This window comes from Saccostrea cucullata, unplaced genomic scaffold (assembly GCF_032062105.1).
Source record: "Saccostrea cucullata isolate Sc308-1 unplaced genomic scaffold, CSIRO_AGI_Scuc_v1 ctg3835, whole genome shotgun sequence".
Lineage (NCBI taxonomy): Eukaryota > Metazoa > Mollusca > Bivalvia > Ostreida > Ostreidae > Saccostrea > Saccostrea cuccullata.
In genome coordinates, this window is record NW_026931342.1 from 3,038 (window position 1) to 30,140 (window position 27,103).

The 27,103-nt window shown below is 33.4% G+C and overlaps 1 protein-coding gene across 2 annotated transcripts; it reads left to right on the forward strand.

The window, feature by feature from the left end:
- Positions 1-13,983: 13,983 nt before the first annotated feature.
- Positions 13,984-16,891, forward strand: LOC134232276 (serine dehydratase-like). Of its 2 annotated transcripts, none has more exons than XM_062714235.1 (7): positions 13,984-14,160; positions 14,264-14,416; positions 14,692-14,767; positions 14,888-14,927; positions 15,690-15,917; positions 16,047-16,171; positions 16,456-16,891. In XM_062714235.1, the coding sequence occupies exons 1-7, from the start codon at positions 14,008-14,010 to the stop codon at positions 16,545-16,547; spliced, it is 867 nt and encodes a 288-aa protein (XP_062570219.1). In that variant the 5' UTR covers positions 13,984-14,007; the 3' UTR covers positions 16,548-16,891. The 2 variants fall into 2 exon arrangements, with proteins under 2 accessions (XP_062570219.1, XP_062570218.1); XM_062714234.1 differs by having other exon boundaries at positions 16,442-16,857.
- The last annotated feature ends 10,212 nt before the right edge of the window (positions 16,892-27,103 follow it).

Genomic DNA, 27,103 nt, shown 5'->3' on the forward strand with positions numbered 1-27,103 from the left:
AAAATACTATATAATTGATTTATTTAATTTCTGTTCTTATTGCATATCATACAGTTTAAGTTGAATTTGTTGATGCGATTGTACGATACTAATTTTCCTAACGCACAAATGAAAGTCATGGGAAAATATCCTACGCTTCGTGCGAGGTACACATGATTAAGAGAGTACGAAATCAACTTAACAATATCAATTAGCCACGATATTCTCATTTACAAAGTGTACGTATTTGATTCAGTACATAAGATTAACGAAAGTATTTTTAAAAAATAAAAAGAATATTCTTGTGAGCTGGAGTTTGATGCTCAAGGTTTAACTAAACAATTTAACAACATCAATATAATTATATTTGTAAGCCTAAATTATTTTAGGCATATTCAATTATTCTGATTATTTCGAAACATTCTACTCATATAATTTAATATCATTTGTCTCATTAAATGCTCATCATAGTTACATGGACTTCAATAATACTTTAATTATATTCCGCTTGAAGTATTTGCAAAGTTTCAAACCTCAATATTCTTACAAGAAAAATCAATGTGTACTTTTGCAATTTTGATAAATGATGTAATCTGATTTGAAAACGATACATAATAGTGGTATTTTGCGGTTAATTGGCCAAAATAAAAACCTTGAAGTTGATCCAGACCGATTTTTTCCCCGTCAGAAATAAAACCAGTTTGCCTTTTACTCGCTGTGTGTCGTTTACTTTCATCGTGAATGTTTAACCAAAATAATTATAAAAATGCGCTTGCCTAATTTACTTTTATAGATAAAATGACGTTCGGTTGTATTTTTATGTACTTTGTGATACATTGATAATGGTAGTAAAATTTATCGAAATAAATTTATTTAAATTCATAATTTAACTTTAAAATGCTATTTAGTTGTCTATTGAGTTTCTATCTATCAAAATCTCCTCTTGGTTTTATATGCAAGCTATAGACATTTTGTCTTTGCATACTAGTAGGTTAAAATTATAAATTCGTGATTTTTATAATTTAAATTACATATAAATACCATTTTCCTGCAATTTTTTGAGCAATTCCATGTATAGTACTTTTATATTACATATAGGCAAAACTCTACATAAAACTGTAAAGAAAATACTTTTTTTTAAATCGCAACACAATCTAAAAGTAATACGTACGATATTTTACTGTGTCTCCCCGGAGTTTCCCTCTAAAACGACCTCATGAAAATATTGCTTCATTAAAAAAATGGAATGGTCATTTAATCGGAATGGATCACTGGACACCATAACAGCCACGCGTTGGCTATCGGAGAATCCGCTTGGTAACTTTGCCAATTCCTGGGAGCGTGGCAGATGACTTATTGTGATCTTGTTTCTTGTTTTTGCCAAATAGAAAGTACAATACTTCAGGAGCCAGTAAACAGACAAATCTCGGTCGATATACTTTCTCTTCCTTCGTGACGCTAGCCTTTAATTTAGTATCATGACCCTTCTATCAAATGACACCAACTAAATTATTCATTTGGCCATTTACAATTTGTACCGAACATTTGCAGAAAATTAGATTGAGGTTCGGTTCTAAGTATTGTATTACGACCCCTGGATCTGCTTTTATTACCGAGATTGTGCTGAGAATTTGAATGCAGTGGTATTCTTGGTACAAATAAATGGATGAATCGTTTCTTTCCTTGTTTTGGTAATTACATTCTCGTTTGTTATCGCCAGTTTTTAGGACTGTGCATGCGAATGGAATTTTGAGCAAGATCATTTTATTGCTATCTTCGCCCTGTAGAAACATATCGTAAGTTAGCCACTGCAAGTACAATGTACATTTACATGCATATGTAACCATAAATACTGTATGTACTGAAAATTAAACTCTTCAACGTGCAGTTATAATTACTAAATGTTAGAGTGTTATTATGAAGCAAAGCAAGAGTAACAAGTTTTTTTTGTAATATGAAAATTACGAACAATAATCATACTCAAAACTCAAAAGTCCATCTGTTGAGCAATACAAATTGTGAGTAGAACCAACACGAACCTGTGGAAACCAGAGGTGGAATCAGGTGCCATGGAGGAGTGAGCATCCAAGTCGACAAGACACACTAGGCCTCTACCTCATCATAATCGGATAAAAGGAAAAATCCGTGAAAAAAGGTATGAAATGAATGATCTTAAGGTTTCAGAGTACTAAACACAGGTGTGATTATAAGAGGTAGAAAAAAAAATTGAGAAAATAAATCATTTAGAAAATTGAATGTATGTATAACTGTATAATAACTACATGAACTATCAACCCTATTCCTGTTACCTATATGGTCTATCTAGATAAACATCCCTTTGGAAAGTTCCCTCAGTTTTGAAGTATGGAGTCATTTTCTTGAGTGAGCCCTATATATCAGGTCTAGGCGGCCTCTGTTTTTGGAGGATAGATTTTATCCTCTAGAAACAGAGGATGGAGGTGTCGCCACCTACCGGACTTTTCAAAACAAAGGGCAGTCTAAACCAAACAAATAACAGAAACTCTTGCATCTCAAGTCCTAGTTTATGTACCGTACTCTGATTTTTCAACCAAAACAAATAAAAGGTTAAACTTCATACGATGATGGTTAAATATAGGTATTTAAATCATTTTAACACATTTTGGTAATTTGCTGTCAATAAATTATTCATTTGAAAGCTTTGTTAAAGACCCTTTCCTGTCTGAAAATTAATTATAGCCAACCTCATTTTTCGGTACCATAATTATGTGTTAACAGCATAAAAGTTTTAAAAAACATGTTTTTGAAAAATTCAGTTTCATTATTATTTCATTTAATAAGACGGTAGAGGAATTTTTCTTTGAAGTTTGCTCTTCTGCACGGGACTACAGTGGGCGGAGCTACTTTCCGTTCTGTATTAGTCTTCTATACTGTTGTATGTGTATACATCTAATAAAACTGAAATAGTAAGACCCCTGAAATAAATTAGGATCATTTTCCATCTACAGCAAGGTAGACCGTCCCCCTTATCAGTTAAGACTGACTAAATTCAATTGCGTCTACCCGTTGTCAAAACTAATCTGACTGAAACTTACGTTGTCCGTGGAAATATATATATAGTGCGAATGCATGGTCCCCGTCGAGGCCTCATCTAAGAACTCTAGCGAAATTTACATGCTGCACAGCTAAAAAGTGGGATTTTTTTCCTTATTTTCTCTAAATAATATTTATTTTATCTTTGCTTAAATTATCAGGCAGAGTGTATTTTGTCTTTACAGTACGTTTTCTTTTGTGTTTCCTTTTCCTCTAATCTTTAATTAAAAGAAATATGAAAGTAATGTTATTTATGTATTGTTTGAGCATTTAAGTGCCTTATTATTTGTCCTGATAGGGAAAAAACATAAAAATTTAACAAAATAACAAGAAATATTAAGTAGAAATGAAGCGCAAGAAGTGCCAATTTTGAAAGCGTATTGTAAAAATTCTAGACATAGAATCTCAAATCGCCACATACAATTGATAGTTTAATGTCTGATCTTTTACTTAATTGTACTCTGGTGCTTGCACTTTTTGATTAAAGGTAGGCATGCGGCGTTTGAAAATTACCTGTGCTATCCTCTGAAATCAGAAGATAAACTATCCGACATTGCATTGCGATTTCCATATATGGTAAAAAATTTGGCTGCCATATTGAATCTAGCTATCCTCCAAAAACGGAGGCCGCCCAGACCTGATATATACTATATAGATATGCTAAACATAATATTTTTTTAACATAACCACAAACTGCAACTAATGCATGAAGTAAGAGACTGGTATGATGAGTACGACATCATAACTGCTAATAAATTTATAGTGAATGAACCGATGGTTAAATATGTCCGAAAAAACCTTGTGACATAGCAATACATGCAAATTTATGGGGCATTTTCAATTACATTAAAAAAACTTCTCTTTTTTTGTTAAGAGAACCAACATTTTAATAAAATTATCAGAACTTGTTTTAAAGATTCAGGTATGTTTTAATTCCTCCTTCCCACTTAGTCTAATGATTCCACGTTGTGGGAGAGACAGACATTGATTAAAGAGTCGGCGTAATAAAGCTCACAAATAAACAAGTTAATAAGAAAAAATTATCAAACGTAAACCAAGACCTTATGGCATCTCAAACAGAGGACTCACTAATTGAGCAAAAACCCTGCCACTTTCTATCTGTCGAGGGAGTGCGTATGTCACAAAAATAATGTTTCCTCAAACAAGCACCTCGATCAATTATCCGGAAATATAAGTTGACAAACCTTTTTCTGTATAAAGTACCACAGATTTTCCTTATTTTATTGGGTTTATTAAATCGACAGGTCGTTTCCTTCTATTTGACTCCAGACTCACAGGATATATGGTAAAATTCAAAACAAATCTTCTTTAGGCGTTCTCAATAAGTATAGTCAGGTGGTAGATTAAAAGTTTTTTACCACGGTCGCAGCTGACCAAATTCAATAAAAATAGTTACATGACGGTATCAGCTTTTCCTTCGCCAAACGCTTCAAAAGCATTTGTGAATACGATGGCCGATAGCGGCCGTCAATTTACACTAATGTTCACAGCATTTTAAACGAAACCCAATGACAACTTACACTTGAAACAAAAAGTGTACAAAGTGTACAGCGTCATTGCAAAATTCCATGTACACTCTACACCAACTTTTGTGTAAAGTGTACACGGAAATTTTCATGTACACTCTACATCTAAAGGTGGTATCAAGTAACAAAATAAAGAGAGAAAATCTTGTTCTTTCCCTTTTATTCTTCCCCCACATTGGTATCTGCAAGCGCATATAGGCAACACGCATCAGCCATGCAATTTTAAATTCATAGGACCCGACACAGTGCTGTGATTTTTCTTATTTTTCTTTGATTTTTACATCGTTTTGAATAAGTTATTTCTTATTGATAGTATTTTTTTTTTACAGCAATGTGTTTCGGCGGTTTTATATCGTATTGGTGTATTTTAAAAAATCTAAATCACGGCCCTGCCTTCGTCAAGGATCCCGCCTTTATTTCTACTGTGGCAAAATAACATTAAGCAAATCACCAATACTTTTATGAAATAAAATAATTGTTTCATCATCATCCCCCGAATTACGTATTGGAATGCACAAAGACCTACAAACAACAAAATGACAATTTATTTCTCCTTTCAATTATGCATAAATTTGGATCTTATACTGATTAAATTTTATCATTTATTATAACTTACATATGTTGCCCTTTCGGAGTTTCCTCCATAATCTTCAAGTTTGCCGCATAAGCCTAGTGCGAATCTAAAGAAACACAGGCGTGTTTTGAAACAGAGAAAATTACACGAACTACTTCAAATAGGAGAGGGGTATCAATGTGGGGGAAGAAAAAAAGGGGAAAGAACAAGAATTTCTCTATTTTGTTACTTGATACCACCTTTAGATGTAGAGTGTACATGAAAATTTCCATGTACACTTTACACAAAAGTTGGTGTAGAGTGTACATGGAATTTTGCAATGACGCTGTACACTTTGTACACTTTTTGTTTCAAGTGTAACTTGTCATTGAGTTTCGTTGAAAATGATGTACACATTACACATATAACATTAGTGTAAATTGACGGCCGCTATCGGCCATCGTACTTGTGGATCTTTCGGATGAGACATTAAACTCCAGGCCCCGAATTACGGCAGACAGTCACGTGATAAATATAGAATATCATACTGCTGTTTTGATCTCGGCCCTGGTATCAGCCCTCGGATGGTTTCGGCCCGCGCCCTTCGTGGGTGGGCCGAAACCATCCGAGGGCTGATACCAGGGCCGAGATCAAAACAGTGGTGTGATGTTGTTTATATCATATATCTAAAAAAAAAAAAAAAATAAAAAAAAATATTTAGATATTTTTCGATCAAAAATTTTATATAATTTTGTCGTAATAAAATTAGAGTTATCTTTCTTGATTTCGATGTTCCTGAAGATGTTGCTTGACAGTGAATAATCATATGACATGTAAAGTAAGATTTGCCTGGTCTGGTCTTAAAAAAAGAATAGTCCTGGTGTTTTGAAACATTTCATTTTGAAGCACATTAGATAACAAAGATTTAAGGTAGGATTCTTCTCACACAAAACTGTATTTCTTGTATTTAAAAATTAATGAAAATTTTCACATAATCAAGAAGACAATATTACTAAGAGATGGTATCAGTTTGATACATTTTATATTAAAGTCAAGGTCAGGTCAAGGTCATTACCTTTTCCCTTGACATTAAAAATACAAATGACTGCATCCAATCTTGCGATCGGTCTTCTATTTCAAAAGATTAAATATTTTTCTTTTTGCATTAAAAGATATTACCATATAACGTATATAAGATGATATTACCAAAATGACACAAATAGTTTAACAAAAATGGATTTTGGCTAATCCGAATTTTCTCTATTTTTCTTAAATTTTTAGGATATTTTAGTTATTTTTATGTGCGCCCTATATTTAAATTTTCATATATACATTTGTGGTATCTCTCCATTATATAAACATACAGAGAGAAAATATCTTCAATTCTGTATGAAGTTTGTCAGAGGTCAGGGGTCAATACGTGACCTACACACACGGCGCAATATTATTTACCGGTACATAAATTATAAAATGACCCACTCTACTTGCTTTTCATGTATAAAAATGAATAAAATAAGCAAGTAAAATGATAATTATTTTATTTTAAATGTAAACAAGTATTTCATACAGTTTTGGGGCTATCGATTCAACCTGTGTACATAGAGAAAACTAGGAGCCTAGCGTTTGTTTACATTTTTCTCCACTTTTGTCAGCTGCACAGTCTCTAACGTTCATCCTTATTTTTTGGATAGACCTTTGGTTAAATTTCATGATAAACTTTTATTTTATCTTTAAATTTTACTCACGATAAATGTGTAAATCTTTTGGAAAATATCTTTGCAATCATGCCATGAACAGCTGCCAAACACCTCGGCGTTTTCATAGTTCAATGTAAAGCTGTCGCCAGTGTCTCTGTGTTTATCAGTGTTTTACGATAAGTATGCCTCGAATTAGTTACTGAAACCGTGGAATATTTTTGATCAAATTGCAAATTAACTGGCTCAGACAAGTGTCTCAGTCCATCGGATCCATCCATCCCTTTCCAGCGACCGAAATTCCTCCAACTTTTTATCATCAAACTTCGGACGTGTTTCTTGTGTCTTTTAAGCATCGATTATCATTTTTCACGAATAAAATATTCCCAGACAACAATCTGTTCACTATTACTGATCACAAGTAGCCTTTCACAAAATATTCCCTTCGAAATAGATTCCTTAGCCTAATGAATTTGAAGCGTAACCGCCATGCAAGCCGATTTACACCTTGCGTCATTTTTCAAAATCTACGACGGACGGTTAGTGCAATAATTTAAAGTCGAAAATATTCAATTGTCTGTCTCAAATGTATATATAAGTAATAAATAACAAGTTTATAAACTTCAATGGGAATTGTTTAACAAAAGTGGATTTTGGCTAATCAAATCTTCTGAGAAGGCCTTCGGCCTTCACAGGATTTTTAGGATATTTTAATTCCCATTGAAGTTTATAAACTTGTTATTTATTTCTTAATTATTTTCACATATATGGAGATACAAAATGATACAAATACAAAAAGTTTTGACCGTTTAATAAGAGAGTAAAAACACTTTCTACAGTTTTTGGCTCATATTTGTACTTAGATTGGAAGCTTTTAAAAGCTAGCATAATTGTAGTCTGTTTGGAAAATCTTATTTATTTCATATATTTTAAAACTTTAGTCCCTTATTATTAATTTAGCTAACATTTGAAAAATTCTCCAAGTCTTTGATTGTGTAAAATTTATATCTTAATTCATTGTTCTATAATAATTTTGAGAGGCAGAATAGGAGAAATTTTCATACGCCGTCATTCCGCCAAAAATATAGGCCCTGCTAGTTTTCAAACACAGTTGACCATTTCTATTTAAAGTTGTACAACTGTGATGAAGAAAGAAAAATATACAATAGTTACCTCTCTTACGTCACAAATGCTATCATTTGGCGCACTTTTTAAAAACAATTTTCTCAAAATTCTAGTATAAATAAATAATTTTTAAAGATTCTGATTAAATTTTTCGATATATAATGTTTCTCTTTAATACTTGTATATGAATTTTACTCTTAATTCACACTAATATTAAACAGAAATAAGGATTTGAAATTTGAGGGCGAGGCGGCCCCTTGACAACGGGCCGAGACAGAGACATCTCAGCCATGAGGGCTAGACAGCCCTACTTCCAAGGCGCTGTCTCGCCAAGTCCAAAACGCCTGTATCAGGGCTGATACACTACTAGGTATATGATATAAGTTAAGGTCAGGCGACACATTCATCAAAAATATATAATTTTTCCTAAGAATTTGTCATTAAAGCAAAGGTACTTAAACAAGTTTCCTCACAAAAAATCAGGGTACCTTACCAGGCATTTGGACAAGATACCACAGGGTCATATTCCTTATATAACCCTTATGGGTAATCTCTTGAATGGCCTGTATCACAATTTTGGATGTACTTATATCTAAAAAAAAATCATGAAAACAATGTAGAAAGCACAAGAGAATGACAAATATAAATAATTTTTGTATATAATACCAAGAGAAACAGAACATATATTTGAGGAACGTGTCGTCTGACTTTAAACAATGCTCAATAAGATATACTCATGACTTCTGAGTATTAGAAATACAATGTACATGTACATATTAAGTAACTTAAAGGCTATACATAACAGACTTGGGGCGAATTACATTTTAAAGTAATGCATTACATTACCATTACTTCAACAATTTGGGCATTAAATTACCATTTCCATTACTCTATTTTCTTAAAGTAATGCATTACATTTATTTACCATTACTTCAGTAAAGTAATGCATTACCATTACCATTACTTTTTGTTTGTTTTTTTTTATAGAAATACAAAACTTCGCAATTCTTTTTTTTACAAGTATGAATCAACACCCTTCAAAACTAAATGTGATAAATGATATCAACTATTTGTATGTTTTACACTGTCAATAACTTACATTCAAAGGAAGTTCAAACTTTTAAATTGTCAGTAATATAAGACATGTGCAATAGGCACCTTTTGTGTAACTATTGATGTCACAAAGCAATATCACTTTTGGGGCACTTTGACCCCTGCCCAAAATATCTGATAATAAATCATAGGCTATTTAAATATAGTATTCCTTATGAAAAATATATGCATTGACAAACTTGTAAAAATTAAGGTAGACAGTATGTGTACATTTTGCTCTGCTAGGCATAGAATGCCTGCATGACTTCTATTTTTTTTTTTTTTTTTTTTTTTTAATTTTTTTTTTTTGAACAGTGGATTTTTTTGGAGCACTTCTCAAAACAATGCATTGTTTTAATTGTTACATAACCCACAGGCAAAGTGTGTTGTGATGACAATCTAGCTAATCGAAAGGTGGCAATTAACAGTTTGCAGTGTACATTAATTAGTGTACCTCATTCGTGATTTTGAAAAAAAGAAAGAAAGATATTTGTAAGTTTTTTAAAATAATTCTTTAAAATAAAATCTTATAAAAGTTTGAAAACTTAAATGTAAGGTAAGTGTACTTTCAATAGATTATAAAGTGTATTCAAATTCATATTATATAACTTATTAAGAAATCTACACAGAAAGCAAATATACCGTTAACGCTTACTAATGATTCCATAATTTATCAGAACCTTGGCCAGTGTAAATGTGCATTTTTATGGAACAAACTGTCACAAAATGTTCGAAATTCTAGGTCAGTGGATATTTTTAAATCTGTGTATCTCGCTGAGTATTTTAACAGACTTAATACTTAAAATGGATTTTTCCCCAATGTCTAAGTGTATAAAAGATATGCTTCTTCATGTTTATATATGTATGTGTTGTATTTTTAGATCTTGTGTTTATATTAAGATGTTAATTTTGTATATCCTTATGTGATTGTAAATATGTTTTAATGCAGGACCACAATGAAAACTAGCTTTATGCTAATTGTGTTATCCTGGATAAATAAAGGTTATTATTATTGTACTGGAATTCGATCCACAATTTAGCTTGTTGGAGAAGGGGAAGTGACTCAGTAGAAGAATCTTTGTGGTCTCTAAGGACACGCAAAATAGCAATTTAAAATAGTAATTTCCATTCTTGTTTTGTTGAATAATCTGTTTACATACTTAGAACACAAAAGATGTATTGCCTGAGTGCTTTGGTCAAATAAAATTAATGCTTCTTTATACTCTACAGTATTCTACACGTGCAGACGAAATTTTAAATTGTCGGGATCGGTGTTCCATTCACTTAATGAAACCGAAAGTAGGGGTCACGCCTACCTTTGCAGTTTTAGTTTTATATCGATTAATAAGGTAGGTTACAAATGATATGACGTATCGCTAGCTGATTCAGTATTATTGAGTAGGTGCATGCGTAAAAGAGGGAGGGTAGGCTACACTTTTTAAAAGGAGATTTGGGTTTTGATTATTGGGGATGCTTTTCAACATCAGCTACTCTTACTAAAATAATGTTTATAGATATACTTACATGTAATCTATTTCAAATTATGTAATTTAATGTGGTTCATCTCTAGATGCCTAAAGTTGCTATGTATAGGTTATTGGATCTCTTCAGTGTACAGTGTTTTGAGCTACCTTCAGCTAAAATTAAGGGGGATGTACGGCCACCTTTAGTGCTGTGAGAACAAAATGTAAACATTTCTTCAAATGGCTAAAATACATCATATTTTGATCAAATTTTAAGTCCTTATGATACAGATACAATAAATATTCATAACTGAATGCATGTTGTGCATATATAATGTATACTTTTGCAGAAAAATGCTTTTGATATGCTCCTTAGAACTGCGCAGCTACAGAATTCAGCAGAGCCTTAAAAAATCCAAAAAAATATGCAAACTGTGCATCAATGTTCTCTCTACAACCATTTGTTGAGAAAATGTCTAAATTTTGCACTTTTAAATGATAATTTCAAGTTCAAAACAAGGTATCGTTGTCTTCAAAAAGAGTGTAAAGAACCATGAAAGTAGTTCATGGATAGCAGCACGTGGTTTATTTTTAGCACAGAATTTTGTTTTCCAGACCTCTTCTTAATATGGAGGGACATAACAATCTTTAAATGTAGAAGAGAATTACAGTTGCCAAATATTTCAAATAGTATGAACACTTTTAAAAGAGGAAATGTGTTATAGTATGGCTTAAAGTAATTTATTTAGTATTATTATCGAACAGTTGTTAAATGATGTACTTATTGATATCAAAGAAAAAAATCTTAAACTCTTTGATTCCAGGTAAGGAAAAATGAGCACCATCAAAGTTAAGAATTAAGAGTTTGTAAGTTTGCCACAGATAACTTATAATATATATCAAAATTTTAATTATCACCAATGAAACAAAGAAATTAAACACATAAAATCGATATGAATGACCTACTAGTACGAGGGGTGATCAAAAAGTTCGAAACTATCTCTATTAGTATATCTACAAAACCACAATTCAGATTAGAAACAAATTTGGTGCACACATAGCCAAACACAAGTTCTATAAAATAGCACATGCTGAATAAAGTTTTGCCCATAATGACGTCATTATGCAGGTTCTTGTGACGAAAAATGGTTGCCTCAGTGGAACTCGTTTAACAAACGACTAAAATATTTATGGTATATCTTAAAAATGCCTTTGAAGTAGCATATAAGAATTTGTTCATAGTTTATTAAGACAAATGACTTCCTACAAATTCAATCAATGATTGGATAGATCGTTTTAGTGAAGGAAGGCAGATGGTTAAATATGATACTTTTTATATTGCCCAGTGATATATTAGAAAGTTTGAAAAGGGATGTGTTTTTGATTAAGCAATATGCTATCAAAGACCTCCAATTTACACTTTGAAAAATACTTGAATATTTCAACGATAATATAACTATCAAATACCTAAGATATATCGTTTACTTTTTGATCTACCCTCGTATACTCTGTCAAATAAACATTTACAATTTTGATTTTAGCGGAGCAACATTTGAAAAGAAATGAAATCATTCAGAGTGGGTTAGGAGATTTAATGAATAAAAAAACTTTTTCTATTTGCCCTTTTTGTCAAAATTACAATTTTACAGAGTAAAGGAAAAAAATCAACATTAATAAACATTTTATACCATCTTTAAAATGATGTTTGGTGGTCCTCCCAACTCAGGGAAAAATTATTGGGTCCGTATTTATAGGTGAGAAAAAAAAATTCCCAAAATTTTAAACATATTCGTTGTCGGAAGAAAAAAAAAGAACATGTAATAGGATGTAAAAAAAATTGAGTCGGGCCATTTCTAGGCAGTAGATCGGGAGAGAGGGCAACCAAATATTTTTATAACAAATTGTCTTATAAGGCTAGTACATGTTCCATCACATACTTAGTAATGCAAAATTTTTGAATCTTTGGCACTATTTTGAAAAACAAACATAGGATTTTTTTGGGGGGTGGGGTGGGGGTGGGGGGTAGCCTCTCATTTTTTTTGTGTGATAGACACAGCATATGCAATGGACTTTTCTTTGCAAACATTGTGCTTGCTTCTAAATTTCAAAGAAACAACTCAATATATTTTATCAAGCTTCGTATGTTCAATGAGCGAGAGCTTACAATGTTGTCAACATAATGAGACATGATGCATTTTTATGTCCAAACATTACTCCATACAATGTGTGGTTCATTGCAAACAATCTAGCTATTTATGTGAGGTGCCTGAAGGAAATCCTATAACTGCCTATTTTTTCTATCTAACTGCTAAACAAAATAGACACATGTACCAACTTTTCGAATGTAAGACATGTAATTACAATTTGTTTTTCATGCACCACATATTGTTAAACATTTTCAAATTAAATGTTAAGCATCCTCCTTGCAGTGCCCCATTTGAAAATAACTTCTATCGCCATAGAAAAAAGACCCGCCGTAATCACATATGTTTAGGACATGTTTTATCTTTTTTCTTGAGTTTTAAAGAAACCAACAAATCATCAAGACTTGTTCCATGAAAAATTAGATATAATCATGGTAATAAACGCATCTATCCACAGCAGATATATGCACATGCCAACCACGTGCTCAGTGGAATGATATTATCGAGGAAACTCGAGCTGTAAACAGAACAGATTTTCCCGATTTGCTGGAGTGGGGTTAAAATCGCTTTTTTTCATTAATCAGACGATGCAATGCAACAAATAAAAGTAGTGAGTAATATAACCTAATGATTATTACTTAGTAATTTCTTGTCTTGATGTTATTATGGTCACATTTATTCTAAAACCAATGCTATTCGAACTCTGTGTGACAGAGGAATGGCGGACGAAATAAACACATGGTCTCAGGAAGACACCCATATGAAAATTCAAATTTTCAAGAATTATGGATAATGACAAGAAAAAAGCGAAACAAATGGTTGTAGCCATATTATCAATGAATCAAACTAACACTATATTCAATGCATTTTTCATCTCGTGAATGCTGTAGCTGCGCAGTTCTAACATGATTAATTTCCTCCTAATTAAAGCAAAATAAACTTAATTATTAACTGATTTTGGTCTCTAACAGTAGGTAATTAGTGCATTAGCACTTTGAGTAACTTTGGGCTAGTTTAGTAGAGTATTAAGCGCATTCTTGGTATTTCTTATTTTACACCAGACTAGATCCAATATGACTTGTACATCCCCCTTAAGATATTTTATTTCACTAGATCTGCAAAATTAGTAATTTATCAATTATTCTGAAGAAATGAGAATTCAGTACATAAAAAAAGCAGTTTTTGTGGCATCATTAAATCTCTCATGTCAAGTCATGGATATTGTATTCATTCTATTTCTTGACACTATATTTGTGGAAATAGAATGAAAAAGAAACTTCTCTCTCTCTTCATAGCATGAAAACTGCACTGCAACAAGTTTCTTTACATGCCTTTTAGATGGATACTCAAAGACCTCTCCACGTAGTAACTCCTACCATTCACAGCACTCCGTTGTCAAAATGTGTTGGGTTTCCAGTTTATCTCAAACTAGAGAATCTCCAAGTTCCAGGAAGTTTCAAGATCAGGGGAATAGGCAATCTTTGTCAGAAGGTCAGGATTGATTATTTATTCAGTGATATTATTACTGCAATAATAAAAGATTTGAGTGAATCTTTGTTGAGTCTGTATAAGCTGTTCCTTTTTTTCTCTACAGGCAGCACAGAAGGGATGCAAAAGAGTTGTTTGTGCCTCAGGGGGAAATGGGGGTCTGGCAGCAGCCTATGCCGCTAGACTCCTTAAACTTCCTGCTACCATTGTTCTTCCTACAACTACTCCTGCATTTGTGGCAGAAAAACTCAGAGACCAGGTAGCACTTTATTCTCCATACCCTTTCCCCCAACCTTCAACCAAACCAGCCAACAAAAATTGAAAAAAATCAACAAAATTAAAAAAAAATAGGTCCAGTTGGAAATAAATGTAATTTATCATCTGTCACTTTGTCTATCAGTCAACATAAAGTTTATATCTATGAAGCATATATGTTTACAATGTTCTCAGTATTTACATCTTTATGCTGGTTGTGTTTATACTTTCTTTTTCTTAGTTTGATATGAAAAATATTTTCCCATTAAATGTATATAGGATGCAACCGTTGAGATCCATGGTAGTGTTTGGGATGAAGCTAATCAGTTTGCTCTTAAAATTGCACAAGATCCAGGTATTTTTTCTTTGTTTTCTGTTGACTTAAATTAAAATAATTTAAAAATGAAACCATCATTGAAGCGCTTTCTTTAAAAGTTTGTCATCTTTCAATATACAAATACAACTCTTTTTCTAGATTGTTTGTATGTCCATCCTTTTGATCACCCAGATGTTTGGTAAGATTGTATTTAATAGAATTATTCTATACTTTGAGTGTTTTACATGTAGCATTTTGACATGGAAAAACATGGCTTCTAAAGATGCATGTGCCTTTTGTATCTGTATTTTTTCCTCTCATTTGGTTATTCAGGACCAGGAGTACTGTACTGTCTCTCATCCATCTGTCTGATTTTCTGTTTGCCCATAATCAATTTTTTAAAAAATCCTACTCATTCATCATATTTTAGCTTTTTCTTTAAAATTTAGAACACAACTGGATTCCATAAATTTTATTTATCATTTTTTGATTTTTAATGTTTTTGTTGTTATTCAAAAGGCTTTCTCTGAATATCAGGATACATAATTCTGAAACTGAAAAGAAAGAGTTTTAAAGTCCAGACACTAAAACTTTTCTCTTTCAAAGAAACCAGTTGAGCTACAGTCTCAACAGACACTGCTGGTTTCTGTACAGGTGAACTTAAAAACATTCGTTTGTCATTTAATATTTGCATTTTTTTAATTTGTAAATTGTGATAAGGAACATTACACTTTGGAGAATTTTAGACTTAAATTAGACACAAAGTGTAATTTTTGAAAGTGGGAAGGATATGATCTGAAAACAATCAATGTAACTGGAAAAAATTGACAACCAAAAAAATAAATTGAAATAAAAAATTCAAATGGGAAAATCCAATTGTGTATGTGTTTGTGTGTATGCATGTGGGGGTGGGTTGCATTTTATACCATAGCAACTGAATATCATGTTGTTACTTTTACAGGGAGGGACATGAGTCACTGGTTGTAGAGGCCAAAGAACAGCTGCCGTCCCCTCCTGATGTAGTGGTGGCCTCAGTCGGAGGTGGGGGCTTACTGTGTGGAGTCATACAGGGTATGGAGAAGGTAGGCTGGGGTCACATCCCAGTGGTTTCTATGGAGACTGTAGGGGCAGATTGTCTGAATGTGTCCTTGAGAGAGGACAAGATCACCACCATTCCAGCCATCACAAGGTTTCCTATTTTCTGTTTGTTTTTTGTTGTTGTTTTTTTTAGCCGAATTATATGATAATTACTTTCTTATAAGACACAACATCAATGCTGTAAAACTGTCTTCTATAACAATGCTTTATGATTTAACAGTGTTGCCAAATGCCTTGGTGCTCTCACACCTTGTACTCAGATATTTGATCTGTGTAAAAAATACTCAGTGATATCCCAGCTCTGTACAGACAAACAGGCTATAGATGCATGTCTGAAGTATGCCGGTAAGATATTTTGTTTTTAATATTAAGTTCTTTTGCTCAGATATTTCTTGTAGGAAAGAGAAGGAATTTAAACATAAGAGGTGTGTAACAATAATAGATACACTATTCAAAAGTATCAAATATCTCTATGGCTATATATTTACTTCCACATTCAAATGACTACTGTTTTCTTAATATTGACCTTTTGAATTTACAAACAAAAACACTGCACAAAAATACATGCAATAGAAGGCTGGTAGATCCTTATAAAATAGTGTTAAAATATTACAGATGATCATCGACAGTTAGTGGAGCCTGCTTGTGGTGCAAGTTTAGCAGCTGTGTACAGTGGCATACTGAAGGACCTTCAAACTCGGGGAAAACTGGGTCAAGTTAAATCTGCTTTGATTGTTGTTTGTGGTGGAAGTGGAGTTACACTTGATGCCCTAAATAAGTGGAAAATGGAATTTGAACTCTGATTATTTAAAATTGGGTCCATTTAGTATTAGAACATATATACAAGTCTTGCCTCAAATCCTGTGATATTCCAGTTTTGTTTTTAAGTGAGGGTTTTATCATTTATTTTCTGAGGGCAGCTTGCTGTTATTGTTGTTTATTTTTTTAGTGGTGATTTTTTATGTTTAATGTGTGGGTTTGAAATGTGATTGATCTCTGTATTCCAATTTGGGAATCATTTTTAAACATGTTTATTTTTGAATAAACTGTATAAAGAATGGAAACCTTATTTGTTCATTTGTATGGCAGTTGATAAAGTTTCTTTTTAATATTACTTGTACATATTTTAAACAAGTTGTGTAAAAGATGTCAGATATTGGGTAAAATGTGCAAAAAGGAGCATTCAGGAAAATGAATTATATCCAGCAGAGATATCTCTGGAATTCTCCCCCCCCCCCAGGCAGAGTGTATGTAGCTCTCTTGATTCTCTCAAGTATTTCACATGATTCATATCTAAAGTTACTTTTGTGTTTTGAGTCTAGAAATTTGTGTTCTGTACATTTATTATTGCAATATTGTTATTACATGTATATTCTATTGCAATTCTCACATTTTGGCTTTCTATTGTATAAATGCATGTACATTATTTGTATTCCATGGGTATTAATATATTTCATAATTTTAGTTTTTCAAGGTCATAAAAACTAAGAATATTACAAATCTTTGAATAGGGCATAAATACGTCCTCCCGGGAATTTCAAAGGTGGGATCAGGTGCATAGACTGAGGAAGCAAACTAAAATTAATTTTTTTTTATAATGTCTGAGTCATTCCTACCTTGTCTTAATGCACGTATAGTTGAACCAAGTTACAGGTCTGTTCACTTTATGTTATCTTTGGTTTTAAGTACAGCTATTTATAAGAACCAGGCAGAAATGAAAATAAGTGATTCATGATATTGATAGATTTTTCAAAAACTATCATATTTACATTAAGATACATCAAACTAAATACTTGATCACAGTTATAAATGGATTTCATGCATAGTTGATTAAAAAATGAATTCAATATATACTGAAACAGTCAACAATATCCATTGAAAGGTGTCTGTACGTGCAGGTGATTTTTTAAGAAGGCCCGCACTCTCCTTGAATGTGAATTATAAAATATTGAACATCTAGTATCAAAGAGTAAAAAACAATTAAAAAACCCATGGGTTATTTTAATTACGAATAGATATTGTGATTTTAAATTATGTAAAAACATGACATTCTAGTTATCTCCCTTGGCACTCTTTAGTAAAAGGAGTTGGAAAGAGTGTATTTAACTCTTCACTTTAGAAGGTGAGGATTAAGAAATGTGTGTGATTTCATCTTCATTTTGGAAGTTTTGCCGGTTTTCATACATCCAAGGGGCATGTAAGTCAAAAATGTTTATTAGAAAAATAATATGTTTTACGGTGTGACCGTTGGGGCGAGCGCAGTTTTACCATAAAAAAAAAATTGAAATGTGTGTGATTTCATCTTCATTTTGGAAGTTTTGCTGATATATGGTTTATATACATCCAAGGGGCATGTAAGTCAAAAATGTTTATTAGAAAAATATAAGCCTATGATAAAAAAAATAACTGCCTGCAATTTGCTTAATTTTATCTGACAAAAACAAAATTTTATTTCCTAGACATGCTAAATGAGAACAGAGTTTGAGTGTTTTGAAAAAGGCTATCTTGTTTAACAGTAACATCAAAACTACTTAAATTCAGTTAATTTTGGGAAAAACATTTAATTTTGTACTGGAATTTGAACAGTAGCTCGCTGCTGGGGATTACAGTATGTTGAGTATCTCTCCTTTCCGTCGATACTCCCTTAGTGCTGCAATATACACAGTCGATTGGAAGAAGTCCTCGACCTCAGCATGCATGAAGTCATAGCAAGAAGCAGTGAAAGCCATGGCAGAGATTGGATGGAGCATAATTTTTTCTATGTCTCGGCGCCTCTATGGATGTCATATTTAGATCAGGTATTTTATAATACATAACACAGACTATTGACACTATTGACTATTTTTTTTCAAATTGAAAAAGGGGAAAGTCAAGAAAAATTGACAGCAAACATACAGGCTGACTGCTAGTAAAAGTTATCAGTCCTGCTAAAAATCTACCAGCCTGAGAAAATAATTGTCTTTTGTAAAATTGATTTTTGAAACTAGAGGTACTGTGAGCAATGCGCAAATGATACCCCCCCCCCCCCCGCCTTCCATATGAATATAATAGTGTCCATTTTTTGCTGTAGGAAAGTATTATATTAATAATGCCATACTTTCGTACAATACCACTATTTTTTTGCCTAATTTTATACTCTTAAACACACGAAATCCAGGAGCTTCTGGGGCTTTGCCCCCTGGACCCCCTTCATTCAAACTATGGTATGACTAACAAATGACTGTACTTTGGAACATCACTATCAAGACCGCTTGCCTGAATAAAGTAATCCATGTCCCCCCCACTCTTCCCCCCTTTTAATCACAAATCCTGTACTGCTTATGATACCATTAGTTGATTCGGAAGCGATTAATCAAATTAATAAATTTGAATTAATGAAAACTTTAAACAAGTCCAGCTGGGCATCGATATGAGCAAATTGGTAAGCCCACAGCAAAATTTATGCGTCTCGGGCAGTCAGACGCACTGTTATTTCAAAAACTGTTTTCGGAATGGGCAATGGGTCCTTCTTAAAATCGTGAATGTTTAATTAAGCCCTGAAAAAAAACAGATGTTATGGCAAAACCATATGAATATTTTTCTTATTCATTTAATCAAAATGTAAAATTGTGCCCTTTCAAACTCTATATTTCCAAACAAATGTGTGTATGATATTCTTCAAATGCATTTCCTTTTATTTGAATTATAAATAAGGGTGGGGAGTCTTACAAAATTTAATTGACAAGCAAAACAACCAATAAAATACTGTTATTGTTTTATCAGTTGACTTTAAAAAGGGAAGGGGTCTTTGGAAATTTAACAACTCCCTACTTAGTGATAAGCAATACTTTGAACGTATCAGAGATGTTATCTCAAATGTGGAAAAGCAATACGCACTTCCTGTTTATGATCATGATAATCTTGATACCATTCTAGATGAAGACATCTATTTTACCATTGATGATCAATTATTTCTAGAAACGCTACTTATGGAAATAAAGATAAAAAAGTTAATTTGTGCAGATAAAGTAATATAAGCTTATGATAATGAAATACGTTTAAGTAATTTATCAATGTAAGCATAATAAATGGTGAAATATATTTGTACCAGCAGAATACAAATAATGTATAGAAAAATTAAACAATAAAAAGCCAACATGTAAAAATGGCAATAGAATTCACTTGCTTTGCAATAATATATATGCATCGTACAGAAACCAGTTGCAAAGAGAGAGTTGACAACAAACTCCACATTGTAAGAAGTAAAGGTTTCAAAAACAGTCCCTTACCAAAGTAAAATGTTTGCAGCAATATTGCCGCTATTTTGTGGCAACATTGCAGCAACACATTTTTGTCACCAAAAACAAGCTTTTTGGGTTAGTGAAATATCACCGCTAGCTGCAACAACTTATGGTAATATTCTGGCAATACTGCCAGAAAAAACTTTCTGGCAACATCTTGGATAAAAAAATACCCATTAGGCATTTGTTGAGCATGCTCAGTCATTTACTTCCTCTTTTTAAATAAAATTGAAGGGAATTTAAAAGGAAGCATGTTTTGCTACAGTATTGACTTGTATCAAGGGGAGGTCAACATTACCGGTACATTGCCAAAAATTTCAACTCATTACCTCTACATTTTTTCAGATTTTCGACCAAATTGCATTTGTAAATACAGTAAAACTCGTTAATTGCGAACACGGATATAGCGAATTCACGGATATAGCGAAGTTTTTCTGGGTACCCGGCAAAATTCTTAACAAATCTTTGTAAAATTTTATGGTTATAACGAACTCTGATATAACGAATTTACGGATATAGCGAACTGATTTTGAGTCCCGTTGAGGTTAAATATAATGAAATTTACATCTTTTATAACGAACTATCAAAGATTATAAAAAAAAAAATTGATAAATTTAACTGACTATATTTCTGTTTAGAATTTGTATATAAAATCCAATTCATAATATAACCTTAGTTTTCAAAGATATGTTTTTTAATATTTGCTTTCCTAACATATTTGGTAGTAATAACTGAAGGAAAACATGCATATTGCGAATTCGCTATAATGGTTATACGAATTCGTTATACGGATATAACGAATTACGGATATAGCGAATTGAATTTACACGTCCCCAGAACTTCGCTATAACCGAGTTTTACTGTAGTGTAAAATAAGATTAGACAAGATGAGTCATAAGATTGAGTAATGTGGAATGGCCAGAAAAAAGAATTTAAGCGGTTTCCATGGCATGGCCTTTTAAAAGAATTATAGGAATGTCTACTCTGTTTTCATGGTCGTATTTCAGACTTGATTGGTAAGTCAAAACGTTAATACTTTTAGGATGAATGATTCTATGGAGATAAAATAGGAAAAATTCTACGTATTTCAACTAGTGCTTGTGATGCATGTATACTAGACATGTATGTCTTTATAATCCTCGTGTTGCAGGAAAAGATGAATGCATGTTATCAATTGCATGAACATAATAATTAACTGATTGCATAAAATTGAATACCTGAAAGAAAATTGAATCTATATATGTTGGAAATATATTTGTGTCATTTGAAAGTACTTAATTTGTGGAGTATGCATACTAAATATAAGTCTCTGTCTCTTACGGATCAAAATTTATGGCAGGGGTTAAAAAGGCTATTTTTAGCATATAGCACAGTTAAGGTCACAAGATCATTGACCTTGGTGTCATTTGAAAGAGCTTAATTAGTGGAAGAAACATTATTAATATGCCACTGTGAAAATATCCAGCAACTCAGCATTAATTTTCAAATAACCTTAATTAGCTGCCCATCACATATTCCCAAATGCCATTCACTATAATGTATAATATAGCTTGTTTGTAATTTCAAACATATATATATAATATTGTTTCTATTCACATTTTTTTATGCGCCCAGATTGATAGATCGGGGGCGCATATTGTTTTTGTCCTGTTTGTCTGTTTGTTTGTAAACTTTAATCTTCGCCATAACTTTTGAGCCAATGAGAGATAGAGACCTCATACTTGGTATGCGTTCTCCACTAATTAAGCTTTTTCAAATGACACCAAGGTCAATGACCTTGTGACCTTTACTGTGACTTTTATGCTAAAATAGCTTTTTCGAACTTTGTTGGGCGCATAGTGTTTCACAAACAAATCTTTTTTTTTTATTATGATGATAAACATAATTTTTCTATCTGTTCAAAGAAAAGCAGAAGTAGCTATATTTTTTACTAACCCTGTGGCTTGCTATTGATTTCTATGTTCCTGAGCACAGTTTGTAAATTGTTAGATTGATAGAGCATTATTTTCTATTAATTACCAATTTACATAGGTAAGTACTGTAGTGTTGCCGAAATGTTGCTGCAGCTCAACCTGAAATAATACATGTACTGCAATTGCTTTGCAGCAACATTGCCGCAAAACCTTTCTGGCAATATTGCAGCAAATCTAATTTACATACGAAAAACGATATAACCGCTATATTGCTGCAATATATTGCCAGAACATTGCTGCAATATTGCGACAATAATGCCAGAAGATGTTGCCAGAAGTTGAGTATTTTGGTAAGGGGTGTCATTACGTAAAGAAAATGGAACCAAAGCCTTTCAATAAATTACCCAAAGATTCAAAATTACTTGATAGAAATGGCATTAATTCTATCTATTTGAAAGCATTCGAAATTAGCTGAAAAGTCAAGCTTGTACAAGTGGTACTACAAAGCTGAATTTTCTATATATAAGGTCCTGCTAAGCTATAGATCTGCAACTCACTGGTCTGGAATATGATTTTTATTGTCCGTCCCAGTAAAGTGGTTGTCTTTCTTATACTGCATGCTTTGATAAGCCACACAGAGGTTACCTGTAAAATCCAATATATTTTTCCCAATGCTTTCTGGTTTTAGCATCATCAAACAATAGTCATAATTGCCAGGTAATCGAGTCCTGGACTATTTCTAAATACATGTATGATATCTTGGAACATTTACATACTAGTGTCTTAACTGATTCGTCTCCATCGGAATCCCAACAATTTGTTGGAAGACCTAGCTCCGGGTCCATAAAACTGAGACGAGCTCACTTTTAATTTAAGTCTCCCTTTTCACTATATATCCTATTTGTTAAAGTAAAACAGGGATCAAATTTAAGCTCATCCCAGTTTTATGGCCCCTGATTCGTCGCTGATTCGAATCTCACTGTGGGACGTGGAGACCGGTCCTTCGGATGAGACCGTATAAACCGAGGTCCCGTGTCGCAGTAGGTACTGGCACGAAAAAGATCCCTCTCTGCTAAATGGCCTTGAATGCTGAGTATACGACAAAATTTGCAGCTCTCCACGGGCAAGTGGTGGCGTCTCCAAATGAATGAAAAATTCTCGAGAGGGACGTTAAACAATATACAATCAATCAATCAATATAAGCTCATGGTCGATCCATTTCTATCTTTCCTTCCTTTCCTCGTCACTGATGCTTTCTGCTTCTGCTCTCTCAAGAACTGTATAATTTGGGATATGCTGTTGCCATCTGACCTAAATATTCATTCTGAGGTACTGGTTTGAAAAGAGTCAACCTTCTTTTCCTCTGTCTTGGTAAGCTTCCAAGTTTACATGGAACATCCGTATAACAATACAAAGAGGACCAGGCTCCCAAAGAAGGAAACTTTTCTCCTTCTACTAATGTTTTTGGTGTTCCATATGTTGGCTAGCCTCCTGACGGATACTCCGGCCAGTGCTACTTATCCTCTTCCTGAAATGTTAACATTACCTCCTCCCTTCCTGGTAATATTGGCGCCGAGCTAAGTGAAGCTGTCCACCACACCGACTTTACTGTATCCGACTTTCAAGCTGGTTTCGCTTTTGCTGTTTTTTCATCTTTGCACTGGCATTCAGCTTCATCCCAACTTTTACTGAGTTTTCTTCTAAATTTGTTGTCTTGGACTGAAAATGGTTCATTGCTGGTGACAGTAGGGTATTATCGTCTTCAAAGTCAAGGACTTCAAGTGTTGAAGTCCCATATAAATCCTGTTCTCTTTTCTCTGACAGTCTGTTGCATCACACCCAGTATACTAGTAATACTAGGAAGAACAAGAAACGTGACATACAGCACAGCAAACAAGTCATCACAGGAAAAGGGTCTGTGGCCTCGTTGTCATTAATCACAGAACACTGAAAATCGTCATACAGGGCGTTCACCATCTTAATCAGTTTTCTGGGTTTTCAAAATTTTTCATGATGACCCAAAGACTGTCTCCGTGCATGGAGTCTAAAGCTATCTCAGAGTCCACAAAATGGATGTACATGTTAGTATTCTACACGTTTAATTGCTCCATGATGTTCCTGGGGATGAATATCTTATTCACAGTCCCTCTCCTCTCCGGAACCCTGCCTGCTCTTTCCTAAGGATGTGGTTAACTCCAGCCTGTATTCTGATAATGACGATTTTGCTGAATGCTTTGCTGGCTAGGGGCAGCAATGTCACCCCCCTCCTTCTCAGGTTGTTGTAGTCCTGCAAGTTGTCTCTCTTAGGAATTTGGAGTATCTTTGCTCCATTCCTCTTAGAGCACATTCTCCTCCTTTCCCATCTGGTTGAAGGTCTGCTTTAGTTCTGTGGCTGATATGACCGAGGTCTGCCTTTAGCATTAATTTCTGCTGTTATTTCATCTGATCCAGGGGCCTTCTAATTCCGAAGCGTCTTCATTGTAGCCTTCGTTTTTTTGTGTTTTGGGTGGCTCAACTGAGATTTCTAGGTCTCCTCCGTCCTCTTGTTCATCTTGTGGTGGTGACTCTGGAGTGTCCCTGTTGAACATTTCCTCAAAACGCTCCCTACATCTGGCTATCCTCCTTTCTCTACATGTATTTTTCATCAGCTCTCCATCTTTGCTTTTCACCGCTGCTGTTTGTCTATTACTTTTGTCATTTTGTACTATGCTGTACGGTTCCGGTCCTTCTGCTTTCAATTCTTAGCTGCTTTCTGTGCTCGCTCAGCGTTACTGTGATGTTTTGTATATGTCTTTATTGGGGATCAATGTGATAACAAGTCCATTGGTCTGACAAAATTCACAAAATTCTAGCTCCGTTCTAGTTTTGTGTTCCCAGTCCATGTATATACATAGTTCTTTCAAATCCATCATTGTCACTTTCCTACTTTGGCATTAAGATTTTCCAAGACAATGATGATGTCGTTCTTGTTACGTCCATCAAAGGTCTTCTGTTGCTCCATATAGTATTGGTCCTGCTCCTGCTCCTCTTCCTTTTGATTATGCGGTGCATACATGTACGCTTGGATCACCGACACTCTCCCGCATCTGGTATAGAATCTTGCTGTTTTTATTCTCTTGTAGACGAGAGTCCATTCCATGCGTGATTTCATTGCCTGCTGATTGATCATTTGTGGAATAAGGGTTATTTATGATTTCAAAAAGCCTAGTTTTTAATCCATCAAGAGAAATTGTTGTATATAATAAAGCACAGAAAAGTTGCACTTTTAGATGTTACTGATATTTTAAAAAAATTTAAGTTGTTTGGAGTGGAGAATTCACATCTGACTTACACCGCTTCTTGAATATGCCGTTGCGCCATTCGTCTCAATACGATATCTTTGAAAGGAGTAAAGATCTACGCAGTGCAATGTATCCTTGTTTTAAAGGTCTTTTACGAGGTCTGGGAATGCATATAGCCAGGGAAACTCGAGATCGAATTCACCTTCGATAACTGGAATTAAAATACAGTCTGATACACATGTAGATGATTTGAAAGATTTCATCGTAAGAATGTGAACTGTGAATTATAGGTGTCCAGATGTGAATTTAAACCAGTAACTATTAAAATTAGGGATGTCAAATCGGTCAATTTTTGATACTCGGTTACTCGGACGTTTTTCCGATCGAGTACCCGGGTACTCGGTAAAAGTGTAAATAAATATGAACAAGTTAATTGATAACTGTAAAACATTTCAAACTCTTGTAGAAATAAAACCGATGGGAGGTTACCTGCAAATGCGTTGTAACAATTATGACCACTTTGTAACCGACGAAATTTAATCTAACATTTTTTTCAGTTCAATTTATTTATCAGACAAATACGAGAAATAAAATCAGAAATGGTTCACAGTGTTTTTGTTTAAAAAATAATCTGTTCCGTAATTGTAATGTAACTCTTTGGTGCGTTTGATGTCCAAGTGATAAGTTGTCTGAGCTATATGTACGGTATAAACTTGATCAAGTTATCCTATAACAGAGCGGATTTATACGATCTTCGTACACTTTTTGATCCTAGATTTCATAGAATTACGATACGGTATGTTGTAGTTTAGAGCAACGATGGACATAAGATTTTTAAAGCATTTGCATTAATTGGCATGTAATCAAATGCATCCAAATCAACAATCGCACGTGCAATATCGTCTGTCTCTTTCCCGAGAATTTACGGCTTCTTGGAGAATTGACAAAATTATTTAATTTGTTTAAATATAATGGACCTTAAACGATGTTCAATGAAAACAAATAATTAAAGCAAACTAAATATAAGGGAAGACGACAGTCGAAGGTGAGAAAAGCCCGGGTATAGGTACATCAGGTGTTTGGTCACGATAATTACTGTATAAACACTGCCACAGGCGATAACGGTCATTTAGAGGCATAGGAAACCCTAATTACTGTATGTACAAGTGCAATGAACATTTTACGTTTTAAAACCGATGTTTTAATGCATTAATAAATAAGCTTAGAAATATTTAAAAATATACATCCGAGTAACCGAGTACCGATTTTAGTATTCGATACTCGGACGTTCGATCGAGTACGCGGTTAACCGGGTACTCGTTGACATCCCTAATTAAAATATTCTCCTTTTGTTTCAAAAGTTCATTCTTTTCAATATCTTATATAAGTAAAAACTTGAGAATACGATAATTTATATATTTTGTATTCCATTTGGGTCCATTTGATTTCCATTTGGGTCCATTTTGGGTTTCATTTGGGTCCATTTGAGTAAATCGACGCACCCTTCAATAAATGTATTCTTCTTTGATTTGTATTTTTATTTCATTTTTTCTACAGTTTCATTTGGGAATGTGACCAGTGCCATATCTTGAAAAATGAATGAAATAAACATTGTTTTTACATCCTTCTTTATATTAATATTACTCCATGCACTCTTTTGGCATTGGTATTCATTACTTCCTCTTAATTTTTATTTTGTAAAGTAATGAAAAGCAAAGAAGAATGTCTTACGCAAAGTGAAAATTCTTCCTTGATTAAATAAAAAGAATAGCTACCATGCCGCAACAGCGACTGCACAGCCAC

What these genes read in the sequence shown, in the direction of transcription:
- LOC134232276 (XM_062714234.1), top strand. Translation starts at nt 14,008, where the DNA reads ATGGATACTCAAAGACCTCTCCACGTAGTAACTCCTACCATTCACAGC. An exon ending in TAGGCAATCTTTGTCAGAAG is followed by an intron (nt 14,161 to 14,263) that starts GTCAGGATTGAT and finishes TTTTCTCTACAG; the next exon opens with GCAGCACAGAAGGGATGCAA. An exon ending in CAGAAAAACTCAGAGACCAG is followed by an intron (nt 14,417 to 14,691) that starts GTAGCACTTTAT and finishes AAATGTATATAG; the next exon opens with GATGCAACCGTTGAGATCCA.